This window comes from Sturnira hondurensis, unplaced genomic scaffold (assembly GCF_014824575.4).
Source record: "Sturnira hondurensis isolate 20B ecotype Veracruz unplaced genomic scaffold, ASM1482457v3 Scaffold0010448, whole genome shotgun sequence".
Classification (NCBI taxonomy): Eukaryota; Metazoa; Chordata; class Mammalia; order Chiroptera; family Phyllostomidae; genus Sturnira; species Sturnira hondurensis.
Genome location: NW_028083079.1, coordinates 1,557,110 through 1,572,389, shown reverse-complemented (window position 1 = coordinate 1,572,389; position 15,280 = coordinate 1,557,110). Strand labels below are relative to the sequence as shown.

The 15,280-nt window shown below is 45.2% G+C and overlaps 1 protein-coding gene across 7 annotated transcripts in view; it reads left to right on the top strand.

Moving 5' to 3' along the window:
- Positions 1–15,280, top strand: part of TNC (tenascin C) — a 94,991-nt gene that overhangs the window by 55,804 nt on the left and 23,907 nt on the right. Inside the window, exons 11-15 of one of the 7 annotated variants that reach the window (XM_037059145.1) lie at positions 137–409; positions 1,001–1,273; positions 4,398–4,670; positions 6,958–7,230; positions 14,595–14,867. The exons of 2 other annotated variants lie outside the window; for them this stretch is intronic. In XM_037059145.1, the coding sequence (XP_036915040.1) occupies positions 137–409; positions 1,001–1,273; positions 4,398–4,670; positions 6,958–7,230; positions 14,595–14,867 (1,365 nt within the window). The remainder of the gene's footprint in view (positions 1–136; positions 410–1,000; positions 1,274–4,397; positions 4,671–6,957; positions 7,231–14,594; positions 14,868–15,280) is intronic. 4 more of the 7 variants (XM_037059139.1, XM_037059140.1, XM_037059142.1 and 1 more) reach the window with 4 other exon arrangements.

Below are 15,280 nucleotides of genomic sequence, written 5' to 3'. Positions count from 1 at the left end.
TTAGGGAGCTGCACGATGCACATTTATCTAAAGGCGGTCACTTCTTTTTTAAGTCACATAATGCCTGTTCTTGTGTTACAGAGCCCCTGGATCTCGTGTGATTTGATTATTAAACTGGTTCTTTATCTTTCTCCAGGGGAAATTCCCAGTTTGGGAGAGGTCACCGTGTCCAAGGTGGGCTGGAACACCCTCAAGCTCAACTGGAGTGCTCCAGAAGGAGCCTATGAGCAGTTTTTTATTCAGGTGCAGGAGACTGGCTCAGGAGAGGCAGTCCAGAACCTCACTGTCCCAGGAGGGCTGAGGTCCGTGGACCTGCCTGGGCTCAGAGCAGCCACTCATTACAGCATCACCATCCGTGGGGTCACTCAGGACTTCAGCACAATCCCTCTCTCTGTTGAAGTCTTGACAGGTATTCTAAACTAACTCATTAATTTGCTTCCTCCCATTGTCTCTGCTCAGGAGGGATCACAGCCCTTCCCTGCTCTAAACCAGGTTCAGCCCTTACCACCTTGGGAAAACCTGTGAATCACCCCTGCTTCCGTCCCAGTGTCGTATTTCTTATATGGCCAAGTCCGAGTTGCAGCATGGTAGCCAGCCCCATGGGAAATTCCACCTACTTTTCCTTTACAAAAGTGAGAGGTGACTTTTCTTTCAAAGGAAGTTTCAGTGATAATATTTAAGAAGTTGGAAAGCACAATTTGCAAATGGAAAAAAGTTTGAGCTCATTTTAAGAACATACCAAAAGACTCCCCAAAGTTCCATTGGTATGTCAAAAACAGAAATTGTGAACAATTCCTAGAACTCTCTTTCATCCCCAACGCCTGAAGAGAAAAACCCTGGCTTTAGTGCCGGCTTTTTGAGTGTGCTCAACAGCTGCTGTAAAGAGATTATGCATCTGTAACCAACACTCTGTGGACAGTTCATCCCAACCCTCGCCAAAATGCCATCCACTGTGCAACAGATTTTTCTAGTAACTCAGCAACTCTGTGTCCTTATGCAGAAGAGGTTCCAGACCTGGGAAACCTCACAGTGACCGAGGTTAGCTGGGATGCGCTCAGACTGCACTGGACCACCCCAGATGGGATCTATGAGCAGTTTGTCATTGAGGTCCAGGAGGCTGGCCAGGCCAAAGAAGTTCACAGTCTCACCGTTCCTGGCAGCCTGAGCTCCGTGGAAATCCCAGGCCTCAGGGCTGGCACCCCTTACACAATCACCCTGCATGGCGAGGTTGGGGACCGCAGCACTCAACCCCTTGGTGTGGAGGTCACCACAGGTATATGACCCTCCAGTCTGACCGGAACTGTGACCGAGCCAGCCTGTCTTTGCAACAGAGAAAACTCTGCATGCGGCAGAGCCTGTCTCGGTGTTGTTGAGAGACAGTGTAGACACAAGCTTAACTCGGGAAGGTCTGGGTTGGAATTCTACCTCACTGGTCGAATAATCTGGGGAGGGGAATCATTTCCCACCTCTGAGCCTGCTTTTCTCACCTTCCAATTGGAGATAAGCCCTCTACTGCAGAACACTGTCAGGAACAGTAAATGAGATCATGAAAGTGCTCAGCAAAGTGCCCATCCTCTAATAAAATATTAACCAGCATATACCTTAATTTGTCATACAGGAACATATCATGGTAAAAATAGCATAAATAATAAGGCTGTACACAAGAATAAGGTCAGAACTTTCCAGAGAACTCTGAATAGTCTGTGGCCTCAGTCATCCAGCTTGTAGTCAGGTCTCTACAGAACAACCTTGGAAATGATCTAGTCATCTTCTAAAATTACCAAGTCTCTCTCTTCTCTAACAGCCACTCGGGGCAGGAACATTTCCCCAAAAGGACAACCACATTTGACTCCCATGTTTCGGGGAGGAAAAACAATTCATCTCAATTTGTCCCCTGAAAATATGCTGCCCCATCTGTTACCAAAAACTCCATACTGGTCATGAGGTATCTAGAAACTGCTTTAAAAGGAGCTATGGGAATATAGGCTGGATATTTGCTAGGAAGGTTTTTATGCTGAGCCTTCAACTCATGATATTTTCTAGACTACATAGTCTGTTTTGCTAACACCATCCAAATAATCTAATTTTAAAAACTGTTTTCCTTATGGACATATAAATTTATATTTATATATATATGTATATACATATATATATGTATATATATATATCTTATTATATATAAGATATCTATAATAATATTTAGTCTTTGCTAGAAACTGCATGAAATTCCAGAAATAAGAAAGGTGATGTTGCAGCCCCCCAAGCTGGCCAGGTTGTCCCTATCCTGTGTTTCCTTGAGTAGCTTCAAACCAAACAAATGTGAAAGGGGCCTTTGGGACCTATGTCATCTGGGTGCAGGATGCCAATGGTCTACATCTGTAGTTTGTGAACTTCTGCTTTTAGCAGCAGAACTCCTTTGTGCATCACATCTTACAAGGAATCCCATTTATGACCATTAAATGACCAGCTTCCTTCCTAGCTCTTGGTGAGCTAGGAAGGAAGGCTGGGGGTAGACCTGGCCCCAGACGCAGGGTCCCAACCCAGTCCTTCCAAAAAGATACCAGGTCCATGTGGAACACAGTTTGAAAACAGTCCCTCTAAATGGACAAATTTGCTCAGACTCTCACAGTAAAATTCCCAGTTATTTTCATTTCTAACTTGGAATCTACAGCCACTTCTGCTTAAAAAAGAGAGACTGAGAGATTCATTTAACCTTGAGAAGCAGGGGCTTTTTTTCATAGTTGAATCTAAACTTTCTAAATAAGCAATAATAACTACATTAAATTCCTTTCATGCATTGTAGAAAAATAAATAGCAGGTTCTACTCTGCACCATTTACCAAGCCATAATCACTCTGAAGTTGAAGTGGGCCCTTCCTCCCCACAAAAGGCCTTGCTTCAATGATGCAGGCATTCTCATTCAGACACAACGTACTAGCAGAAGACGATGAAGGGAAAGAACCAGTCCAAGAATCCAGTATAGAACCTTTGGCCAATGCAAGCTGAGAAAAGTCCTGAGGGAAAACAACAGACTTGTCCAAACCTGAAGCTTTATAAACCCCATCAGATAGCATGTGGCCAGCAAGGAGATGATCACTTCAAGGTCAACTAATGAAATGAAGCAAGGAATTCTCTCCAATATAACCAAGAATTTGCAACGGGGAAACACTGTGAACCAAACTGAAGGGAGTTGTTTGCCTGTGTGGTCTAAGCCTATTAGGAAGCAAATGGGGGATTGTAGCAAAGAAAATCAAGGTTTATTTAAGGAAACAGCACCAAGTCTATGAGCTAATGCTCTGAAACCTGGCTCCCCATGGCTTGTAGGGGATGGGTTACGTAGGGGGGAATCATCAATCATAGCCATGAAAGGAATCAGGGCTGTGGGTTCTACTGACTGGTCAGGGCCAGGGTAGGGAGTAGGTGATCTGTGCATCGGGTGCTGATGTCAGCTGTGGCGTTGTTCTGTCTGACTTCGAAAGGATGTGGGCAGTAGGGCTATTCCGCCTCATGGGTCTGGGGCTGACACAAAACCGAGGTCAAGATGTTATCTTTAGCAGAAACGCTGTTCTCCTGATCAACAAACCTGAGGCTTTGTTCTTTAAGGAAGTTTGACGCTGACCAGAACCTAACTGTCCTGAGGGCTGAATGAGAAGGGAATGGATGGGCAGTATGTGCGGAGGAGGAAGATCGGTCAAAAGGCACATGAGTCACCGTGCTATTAGACAGGGCAAAGCTGGCTTGAATTAAGGAAAAAGTCGCAATAAAGAAATGAAGTTCCTGTGCAATTACATCAAAACAACGATGTGTTTGTTAGGCTGTCACTTACTTACCAGGCACTCAGTATGTGTCAGGTAGGATACTCAGAGGTTTATAAATAGCATCAGTTAATCATCACACAATCCAAGGAAATGGTACGGTCAGCTCCTTTTAAAGGTGGGAAAAGTGAGGCCCAGAGATGAGTTGGTGACATGCCAAGATTACGCAGCTAGCAAACATCAGTGTTGGAATTCTAACCAAGGCCCAGCTGCCTCCAGAGCCTGCACTTCTAACCATTCCTGCCTCCTTTAGCCTGACCCACAGTCCCACCTTTTCCAGTTGTCCTTTAACCTCTGGCTGTGCCTGCTAAGAGACAAAGAGGTGGGCTGTACAGTGGTCCAGATGGCATTGTCATCTCAGGGACGGACAGTACAGATTTTCAACCCCTGAAACAAAAATCTGTGGCCAGGCACCACACTTCTAATTGGAAATACCCAGAGACCAAGAATGACCACACACCCACACCCACACATACACATACACAATTCTCTCACCCCTTTCTGTCTTCACTGGGCTGTGGGACGTTTGGTTTCTTCATGTTTGGTGTACAGAACTGACAAATACCTCTCTGTCCTTCTTCAGAGGAGCTTCCCCTGCTGGGAGACTTAGCCGTGACTGAGGTTGGCTGGGATGGCCTCAAACTCAACTGGACCGCAGCTGACCAGGCCTATGAGCACTTTGTCATTCAGGTGCAGGAGGCCAACAAGGTGGAGGCAGCTCAGAACCTCACGGTGCCCGGCAGCCTGCGGGCTGTGGACATCCCGGGCCTCAAGGCCGCCACCCCTTACAGAGTCACCATCTACGGGGTGATCCGGGGCTATAGAACACCAGCGCTCTCTGCTGAGGCCTCCACAGGTACCTTCCTCCCCATGTGGATGCCCTCCCCCCGGGCCCCTGCTTTCTCTCCAGGAGATAAGGGAGCCAGCTTCTCTCCAGGGCTGAACTTTTCCACGTGCCCCGGAGCTGCTGGCCGTGCACGGTCAGGACCTCCCTGGGGACTGTGCCTTGGTCCAGATGCCTTTTCCATCTCAAGAATGAGGGATACAGGTGTTCTCTTTTCTGAGCTTCAGCTTCCAGCCTCTCCTAGACTTTATCTGCCTAATTCTACAACTCCATCTCTCATCTCTATGGAATGACGCCTTTCTGTTCTAGAAGACGGCCTGACAGGTTTAATTCTCCTCTCTAGTGCTGGATAGAACTAAAAGCCAACCCTTCCCCTGTGTGAGTGCTGGTGGATCACAGACTGTTCACTTCAGGGAGTCTTTTTGCTGGTTGGAAATGGTGCTTTCCTATCCTGAACACCTCAGGGGTAGGAGCACTGCTATTCTTGCATTTAAAAAAAATGTTTTAATTCACATGTTTCTTTAAAATGCACTGAGTAAAATAAGGCAACTGAATTACTTTCTGCTGGGCAATTCTCTCAGTTACTGAGTCACTGTTAGGACACCAAATTAGCAAATAGCTAGAGAAACAAGGGAGGGAAAACAATATCACACGATTATGACTGGAGAGAGTACAGAGAAAAAGCCGTTCATTAACAGAAGCACACGCAGCAGCATTTGAAGCAAGGAATGCCCCAGGCTATGAACGCCAGAGATCCGATGCCCGTTTTACTCTTTTAATCGAGAGCTGCTCCCTGGCGTGGTGGCCTTTGGATGGCACACTCCCAGCTCAGACCCAGGACAGCGCCTTGTAATTTACCCGTCCCTCTGCAGAGGGACAAGGCGTTCAGTGTTTCCCTGGGAGCCTGCGAAAGCGAGCAGCCTTGCAGCACCGTCTGCCATTGTCCATCTTCCTAGGGGACACCATTGGCTTGAAGCTCAGTAGAGGATGTATTGTTTGGTTCTGCATATGCCTACCCCATATTTAGGGAATTATTGCAACTACACTTTCATACAAACCTATATGTCCTAGCTGGTTCTACCAAAAACATAGCTCCACTTTTTAGCTTCAATCATTTCAGTACCTCTCGCTGAGATAAACGTACTGCATAGGCAACTGCTGAATGACTGGGGACCCCGAATGCCTCAAAATTGCAGCTGAGGCTGCCCTGGATGTACCTAGGGCTCTTTCCATCTCAAATCCACAAACCATCCCTCCACTTCTGATCTTTCCTGCAGATTTTATGGTTTGGATGTTCTTAGTAGTTTTATGGGGGGTGGGGGTCCATTTTACTGATAGCAACATTCTTGCTTCTGATGCATCAGTATGAGGGGAGGAAGGACCATAATCCCCTCTGATCTGCATTCCACCAAATCCACGGGGACAGGGAGGCTTTCTCTTTCCTTGCCAGAGTGAGAGATGGCGTTAGCTTTTCAAACCCTGCTTCTGCCTGTCCTCTGCATATATTCTTCCTGTTGCTCAGAAAAGCTTGGGTAGGACCATCTCCAAGGCAAAATGTCATTTCTTGGCTGACCAGGGGACTGCCTCGTCCTGGCTCAGCTCTGCTGGTTGGCACTGCAAATACTGGCCTTCTTGGCCTGCATAGGAAGCAGTTAAGAGAGGACAAGCTATTTTAACAGAATATATGAGAACAGTTGGCCCTTGTCAGAAGTTCACAGGAAATATCAAGAATTACACTGACAAGTTGCCAATTTCTTTCAAGTCAGAAAATCAGAAGCCTGAAGGTACCACCTTGGGAGGGTACTGGCATCAGAATTGTTTAGTTTTCATTTGAATAGATGGGAGCTCCCTCAAGGCAAAAGATGCCTGTGGGAGCAAGCCAAGATAGTCTTGGTCTATTGAGTGCAATTCAGGAGACTGGAAGCTGCCAGAACTCCTATCTTTTGACTGGTGGCCAGCATCCTTGAGGTGGGGCTCCCAGAAGCATCTGGATCAGGCTCAGCCAGTCCAGCCGCCGTCACTCAGCATGTCTTCTCACTCGCTGGTCTCGGCCAGCCTGATCCTGTGGGGTACCGCCCAAGCAGGGCAATCCAACTGCTGTACCCGCCTCCCTGTGTTTTTCTTTTAACAAACTTCCTCCCTCAGCAGCACTGATTAATAACACTGTTTCGTTTCACCATAACTCTCAGGTATCAGATCTTCCTCCCCAACTACAGTTCTATTAACAACTTCAACACAGCCAAATGATTGACTCAGATTTACTTGTTTCTTCTCCCCGACCCATTGTTTTTTTTTTCAGCCAGAGAACCTGAAATTGGAAACTTAAATGTTTCTGACATCACCTCCGAGAGCTTCAATCTCTCCTGGACAGCTACCGATGGAGCCTTCGAGACCTTTACCATTGAAATTATTGATTCTAATAGGTTACTGGAGACGACGCAATACAGAATCTCTGGTGCTGAACGAACTGCCCACATCTCAGGGCTACGCCCTAGTAATGACTTTATTGTCTACCTCTCTGGACTTGCTCCCAGCATCCGGACCCAAACCATCAATATCACAGCCACCACAGGTACACGTGCACCCTCCCACTTCTAACGCCCTCTCTCTCCAGGGTCTTCCTTGCAGGATGAGGCCACTCCCTCTCGCCCACCGAAGCAAGGCCCCAGTGCAGTAACTCCTCTGTGGTGCCAGGCCGGAGCACTGTTTACATACCTCTCCTCCTATAGCAGCCCAGGTGGTGGATCTCCACACAGACCCTTGCCTGATGTCTCACTGACCAGGACATTTGCAGCATTAAATGCAGTTTGGTCCAGATTGCCACATAGAATCTGGAGAAAAGCACCCTCCCCTTCAGTAACGACAACAACACAAAGCCATGAGCCACAACGGGCATTCTCCCTGAGTTAGAAAGGCATCACATCAATCAAAGAGGCTTCAAAAGTCGTATTTTTTGTTATCCTAGTATCTTTGTCTTCCTCGTGCCTTTGACCTCTTAGTACCCAAATATCCTGATGATCTCATGAAATTGTGTTGGTGCTTTTTTGTTTTCAATTCAGAAAGCAATAAAAAAAGAGCACGCCCCTCATCAGATGAGTACAGAAGGGAACCATGCCACCAAGGACACCCCAATTCCAATGCCACCTCAAAGAGAAAAGACCAGCACGTGCTTTTGCCCCCAAGACAGCGAGTGTTAGATGGTAAACACAGAAAGAAAACAGTCACATACAAACAAGGAGCTTGGTTAGCAGAAGGATAATGGCTGTCACTTAAAATGTGTAGTACCTGTGACACACACCCTAGGGTGGAATCTGGTGGCACGCAGCAGAAGGGAATGTGGTGTACGAATTTAGAAAGGAGAGCCTTTTCCATTCAGAATGGCCTTCTTAGCACATTTGGGACAATGCCTCCTCTTGCCAGATAAAGTAAGGCATCACAAACTGAAAAAAATAGTTATGGAATAAACTAGGGAGAATTTCTTCTTATAGTTTGCAGTCTTGTATTCTGGAGAATTCAAGAAAAGGATGGACATTGTAGCATCAAAGTTATCTATTGTATCAGTCATCCAAGGTTGAGGGAGGGTCTGTCTTCATTCTTCATTACCAGGGTAGTCCACGCAAATGTCTGAGGGCCAGCATTCTCTCGTTCTCATCTCAGCCACTGGAAAATACAGCAAAACCTAGGGAAGAAAACTAGTCAACCCTATGTATTTGTTGCTGATGGCTCAGATCTGTTCCAACAAAGGACAAGTTCCCTTACCAGAGGGTAAAGTCTAAAACTTTATGGATTTAGTCTTATGTGTTTTGATTTTGAACCTATAATGGTTTTTTTAATTGACACGCTTTCCTTTTTTTTTTCCTCCTTGCTTTAGTAGCTGAACCTCTCCTTAGCCACCTCACTATCTCAAATGTGACCTGGGACAGTGTGTCCATCTCATGGAAAGCTCAGGAGTGTGCCTTTGATAGCTTTCTTGTAGAGGTTAGGAATTCTGACCTCCTCAGGAGACGGTGGTGCACCTGTGCCTGCGGCGTCCCAGAGTTCTGTCATGACCGACCTCAAAGCTTCTTCTAATTACACCGCCCACCTTCAGGGGCTGATGGGCAGGCAGCGCACTCAGACCCTAATGGTCCAGACAACCATAGGTATTATCCACGAGGGGGTCTTCACTCTCCATCCACCTTCCTTTGAGGAGCATTCCAAAAATTCATTCCCTCCCTATTTTTCGTCTTCCTAGTTCCTCCAGATCTCTCTCAAGTTTTATAGAGCCACCCAAATCAGAGCTTTAAAAATGTTTTTCAAAAATACTCTCACCCCAAATTAAGTAACTTCACTGCCAACCTCTTTGTCCTAAGTATTCATCCGCATCTGGAGCTGCTCTGTTTGTATAGAGTTAACCTGACCTGCTTTGGTTGAATTTCTAAACCGTCCTTTCATCTGATCTTGAATAATTGTTTCCAGTTCCTCTCATTATCATCTGCCTGCGGTCTTTCTAATCAAAGTTCACCCCATCACATTCAAAGAGGTGTATGCATGCTGGTTTTGGTTCCTTAGTACGAATGCTCAACACTCTCTTCCTCTCCGCAAAGATTTTTAAAGTGAGCCACTAACATGTAGAGCAAAGACCCTAAAACACACCCCAAGAGCCACATGGAAGGACCCGGTGGTCTCATCTTGTCCTTGAGACTTTCGTTTGCCTGCATTCCCTACCAAGACACCGCTCTTCTATGACAGTTACCCTATTAAGCATGCTGTGGCACCCACTGAAATCTGTCACAAAGGTTTAGAGTCTTCCTTTCATCCATCATCTTTTCCAAATCTTGGTGCATGTGGTGAATATCCAGAGCATTACATTTTTGAGAAAATGTCTGTCTTTCCTGGAAGCAGGCAGCATGTCGAGAAAGTGTTTCCAAAGGCTAGAAGTGGTAGGAGAAAAAAGTTCCTAGCTTGCATGGAACACTAACTACCATTCTTCTTCTGAATTTTTTTCTTGCATTTCACTTTTCAGCTTGATTGCGCCCTTTGGGAGGCAGACAGCTGGCTACTCAAGGCAGTCAGCCCGGCCTCGAGTAGCCAGGTCTTAGCCACCATGGTGAATGTGTCAGCACCGCTAGTCTCTGTCTGGTAGCATGAAAAGAGCCCTAACACGCATCCTTAATTCGAGAGATCGCTTCCACAGCCAACGACAGGACAAACAGAGTCCCATTTGGAGGATTTTACCTTTTGTGGGGCTGAGGTAATTTGCCACTGCTGTGGCTGAAAATTATACCATCCAACTGACTGCTAAGTAGGAAATCCCATGCTATTATTTAGAGCTATAGTCTGCTTCTGAGCCAGATCCTTTTTGTCCTGAGAGACTTTGTGGCATTGGGTTATGCTGTGCAATCGTCCAGTTAAAGTTCATCCAAATGAGTCCTTTCTTTCCTGCAAGTACCGTAGCGGCCACAAAACAACCCCTGAGTCCTTGGGGGGATTAGCCTGCTTCCTCCCAGCCCCAAATCCTCATCCTCATATCTCAGCCCTCTGGGACGCTTGCCTCTCTCTAAAATACAGTCTGGGTTGAACTTACTTTAATGTTCATGTTTTTCAGTAAATGTGCATGTGGGAAGCCAGATCATATCGTACATCTCTGTTGAAAGTAGCAGCATAGGCCCCCTACTTTAAAAACAAGTTGCTCTCATCACCAATTGTCTAGACTTCAAGGGACAAGAGAAACTTAACCTTCATGGAACCATCCATCTTTCCAAATTACCCGATAGGTGAATTTCCTAATCAGAAAACTGCAACACCAAACTTCAAGTTTTTCTGTAATGTGTGCATGCACCATGTGTGTGTGTGTGTTTTTTAATGAAAGCCATTTCCACATTTACAGCATTGGTGGTGAGATGCTGGTTTTCCTAATGCATATACATTTGGGTTTCTAAATACTATCAAAAATTTGTTTTGTATGGCTATTAGCCTTTAATTGGTGCAATCCAAATAGATACAAAGAAGACTAGATATGGAAATCTCAGAGTAAATTTTCTAAGGTGCTTCGTGGCACAGTCACTCCTTGAGATGTTCAAAGAATATTCCTCATATAGGGCATCCATTGATCAATCAGTCTATGCAATGCTGGGCTAAATAAAACTAAATAGGTTTCTTTACAGGAACCAGCATTTCCGAGGCTCTAAAATGCTAGTCTGCTCTGTGAATCTCTAGGATGAGAAACAATCTTCCATGTTTACCACACATGCTTCAACAGGAAGCTGTCTTTTCTTTGAACATCTTATGGAGCTAAGGCCTCACTGCAAACCTTAGAGAATGTACCCTGAATGCCCCTTGCATTAATCCTGCTGCTCTCATGGCTTGTTTACTCTTCTTCATACATGACTAGCACATGGTCATGTCGACACTTAAAAAGAATGCAAATCTATGCCTGCAGACAAAGCAATGGAGCCTAATATGCTACCTTTCAGCAAGTAATTGGAGGGATTGATACTTTCGTGTTCTATGGCTACATTCTGGAGAGATCCACACTGCTTCTGCTAATAATGTCTCTCTCTCTCTCTCTCTCTCTCTCTGCCTATGTTCCTTTTTCTTCAGAGCCAGAGCCACAGTTGGGCGCGCTAATCTTTAGCAATATTACTTCTGACAGCTTCAACGTGTCATGGACCATTCAAGCTGGGCCTCTTGCACAGATTGTTATCAATGTTAGCGATTCTCATTGGCTGCATGAGCCCCAGCAATTCACAGTCTCAGGAGATGCACAGCATGCTCACATCACCGGCTTGGTGGAGAACACTGGCTATGATGTTAGTGTGACAGGGACCACCTGGGCTGGGGACCCCACCAGACCCCTCACTGCCTTTGTCATGACAGGTACTTTTAAAGGTTCTCCTTCACCTCTTTAGAATTCTGAGACGGTAAAAGGGGGGAAAGGTGATAGACATTCTAAAGAGAAATTGAACCCAAAATATAGTCTTCACCCCATATATAAACTTCTAAGTGAAGAGAAAGCAGATACTACTGCAAAGAGGAATCTTCCACAGCCATTCTTAGGAAGCTGACACAATGTGGCCAAAAGTTGTACAAACCTTGCAGGTTTCTGTGCTCAGTTTTATAGACTGTCTGATTCACAGTTTGGAGATTCCGGCTAAAGAGGGAGTTCTAAGTTCATAATGACCTAGAGTAGGAATTTTGTCCACAAATCCTGCTATGTAAGCCAGTCAGTCCATAAACTACATGCCTCAGAAATATAATAAATTATCTTTTTCTTCTAAAAAGTACTTCTTTAAAATTGGCTTTATAACAGATTAATGAAGGCTCACCCTAGAATAGCATGTAAGACCCATGCTTAATTTAACCTTACCCATTCATTAAACTGGACTTCTAACTTCTCTTTGAATTATGTGAAGAAATGGTTTTCCATTTCCTTTCCTGAGATCGTCCCAAATGAATGGCAAAGGATGCTAATAGTGTCGATTTACCAGATACCTAGTCTGAAAAACAGGAGAACCAACTTTGCCATCTGATTTTCACATTAAACCAGAACTCTCCTAGGGCCTACATTGCTGCGAATATGATACATTAATAAGTTCAAGTAAGTATTGGAGGCAGCATAAAGTCCTACAAGAAGGAGGATTGTGAGACCAGGCCTGAGTGGTTTCTTACCCTCTCCCACATTCTTTTCAGTTACATAACCTTGTCTGGGTCTTAACTGCTCTCAACCCCAATTTCCCTATTAAGAGGAGATGGTGCCCATAGCTCCCTCAGGCAGCCTTGTCCCAGGAACTAAGTGGATATGATGAGATTTACCTGCCCAGCATCCAGTTGGCATTTGACAGGTACCGCTGGGTCCTTCCTGCTTTCCCCCAACACTATGAGGAAAGTGGTGTGCTTAAAAATTAGCAGTAAGCCTAGATAGAATCAACAGACTCATGCAGCCATGACTGTCCTGTTACTTTTGAGAGACTCTTGGGTATGTTTTAATGTGAGATCAAAAAGTGGTTGTATTTTCTGTCTCGTTGGCTAATGTAAATTCAATCATTCACACAGTCTTCAAACACAGACCATGGCAATTCCTTAGTGGGGCATGGGGTAGCCATGACCTGACCCTGCCAGGGAGGACAGAAAGGGCCAGCCACAGCGCCTATCAGGCCCCGACTTGTAGCTGCTGGCAGGGCCTCCCACAGAATAGAAAGAAGAAAAGGAGGTCAGGAGAGCTGGTTTTGAGGAGCCGGGATCCAGTTACAGCATTGTCTCAGCTAATCCTTGATTCAAAGAGAAAAGATTGCATTTTAAAAGAAGCATATTTTAAAGGGGGGGGGGGGGCATGGGGGACTACAAATAACAGACCCTTGATTGACTCATTAGCCTGAAGGCCCTCCCTTTCATCAGAATGCGCTGCTTTGACGGCGTGGAGGTGCGATGAGGCCAGCTCTCCAAGTGAGGCGCCGCTTAACCAAACAAAGCTCAGCAGCAGAATCGGAGACTCTTGTCTTACAGACAAGGAAGCCTGTTTGCACAGTGCATGTGATTTCATCTTTGCCTTTGATAGAGTTGTGATTCTGGGGAGATCTTTACATGGTACAAAAAAAGTCTCAAAATAAACACCAAGTGTTTCAACATAAGCACAGAAAGTCCAAGCCACGGCAAAATTTAAATCTCTGCTTAGAGGATGAGGACATCCATTTACTTGTTCATTCAGTCACCGAACACTTCTTTTTAAAACATTTTTCTTTACATCCTGTGGATTAGACTATGGGCATTAGTGTATGGTCATTTATCTCTTTGAAAGTTTCCATTTAGCTGCGATGATAAAAGAAAGCTCTAAACTAGACGCAGCTAAAGCGGCCTTGGCCATGAAATTCTCACCCTCCTGCCCCCTCCGATAAAAAATAAATGCATTTACCATTACTGTTTTGTTTTGCAAGAGAGGGATGCTTTGGACCTTTGCTAATCCTGCTTATGTCTCAAGACTTGCCAGCACTGATGGGCTTGACTAATTCTCTGTTGGCTAAGGGTGTGGAAAGAACATTGAACTTGGAGTCTGATGACCTGAGTTGGATCTCAGCCTAGCTACCTAGTAGATATGTGATCTTGGGCAAGTCATTGACCTCTATGTTTCTTTACATATGATGGGTGAGGGTAGTATTGACAGAAGCTCAGCTCTTATAAGTTCCCTCCTCTAGAGAAGGCCAAGGTGTGAAAAGAACCCTTGGCACCTTACAAGTAAGTGCTTGAGATATAGATGTTGGTGAGTGAATGAACAAACAATGATGACAGAACTTACAGAAGACCCAAATGTGTCTTTATCCCTAATTTTACCCAGAAAAAAAAAAACATCAGAAGAATTAGCAAGTCTTAGTATTCTTTATCGGCCATAACCAAAAGTCATTCATTTTGACACATTAAAAATCTTCCTCCCTTTTTCTCAACTTGAGAACACGTGTCACTTGTTGACTAATCGACCTGATTCAAAATGCAAACTAGACGGAGAGTAGAAACACATGAAGTATAGCAACAAAGAAACATATTGGAAGGGGGGGGAAAGCTGATTTGCTTTAAGGCAAGAAGACAGGGGAAAGGAGAGAAAGGTCCCAAACCCAATACGAAATATATGATTTTATAAAATGTTCACGGCCACTGGAGTCAGACCGTGATGAAAAGCCTTGCTCTATCACACACTAGCTTTGTGACTTTGGCCGAGTTAGTTAATCTCTTTGAAGCTCAGTTTTCTTACCTGTATAATGTGGATAGTTTCTATCTCCTAGGCTTATTATGAAACTTACACAAGACACCATCATCTGGCACCTAATAAACTCTCCCTGATCTGCTGGGCACACAACACATTTACTGGGCGGCTGGGTATCTGTCGGTGTTTGTGGAGACTTAAACGCTATCCCAGCAGAGTCAGTGCTGCTAACCTGCGTTATTTTCACTCCTCCCTTCTTTCAGAGGCTCTGCCCCTTCTGGAAAACCTAACCATTTCCGACATTAATCCCTACGGGTTCACAGTGTCCTGGACGGCATCGGAGAATGCCTTTGACAGCTTCCTAGTCACGGTGGTGGATTCAGGGAGGCTGCTGGATCCCCAGGAATTCACACTTTCAGGAACCCAGAGGAAGCTGGAGCTCAGAGGCCTCATAACCGGCATTGGCTATGAGGTTATGGTCTCTGGCTCTGCGCAAGGGCACCAAACGAAGCCCTTGAGGGCTGAGATTGTTACAGGTATTTTGACTCAAGTGAGCCATTTTCTTCTCTTCCTGGTTTCCTACCATGTAATCCATTGACCATATCACCATGGTTTTAACATCCCTGTCCGTGTTCCCTACTTAATCCATAGATGTGACCTGTTCTTTTGTGCTCCCCCACCACGTTCTCCCTTGTCTTACATCTCTGATGAGCACTCCCCTTCTCCCGTGCCAGAAATGGGGTAAAAATGTTGCCACTTGGTGTTCCAAATCCGTCAGACCACGTCTTAGCTGTAGCTCTTGTGTGTTTACTCCACATCATCTTCCCCTGTGTTCATCCTGGCTGGTCCCCAGCTACATTTCAGCCTTCTCAGAAGAAATATACCAATGGGTATGTTTCAAAAACTTATAACATTTACCATCTCCAAGTTTCAACTGTAATCTTGACAC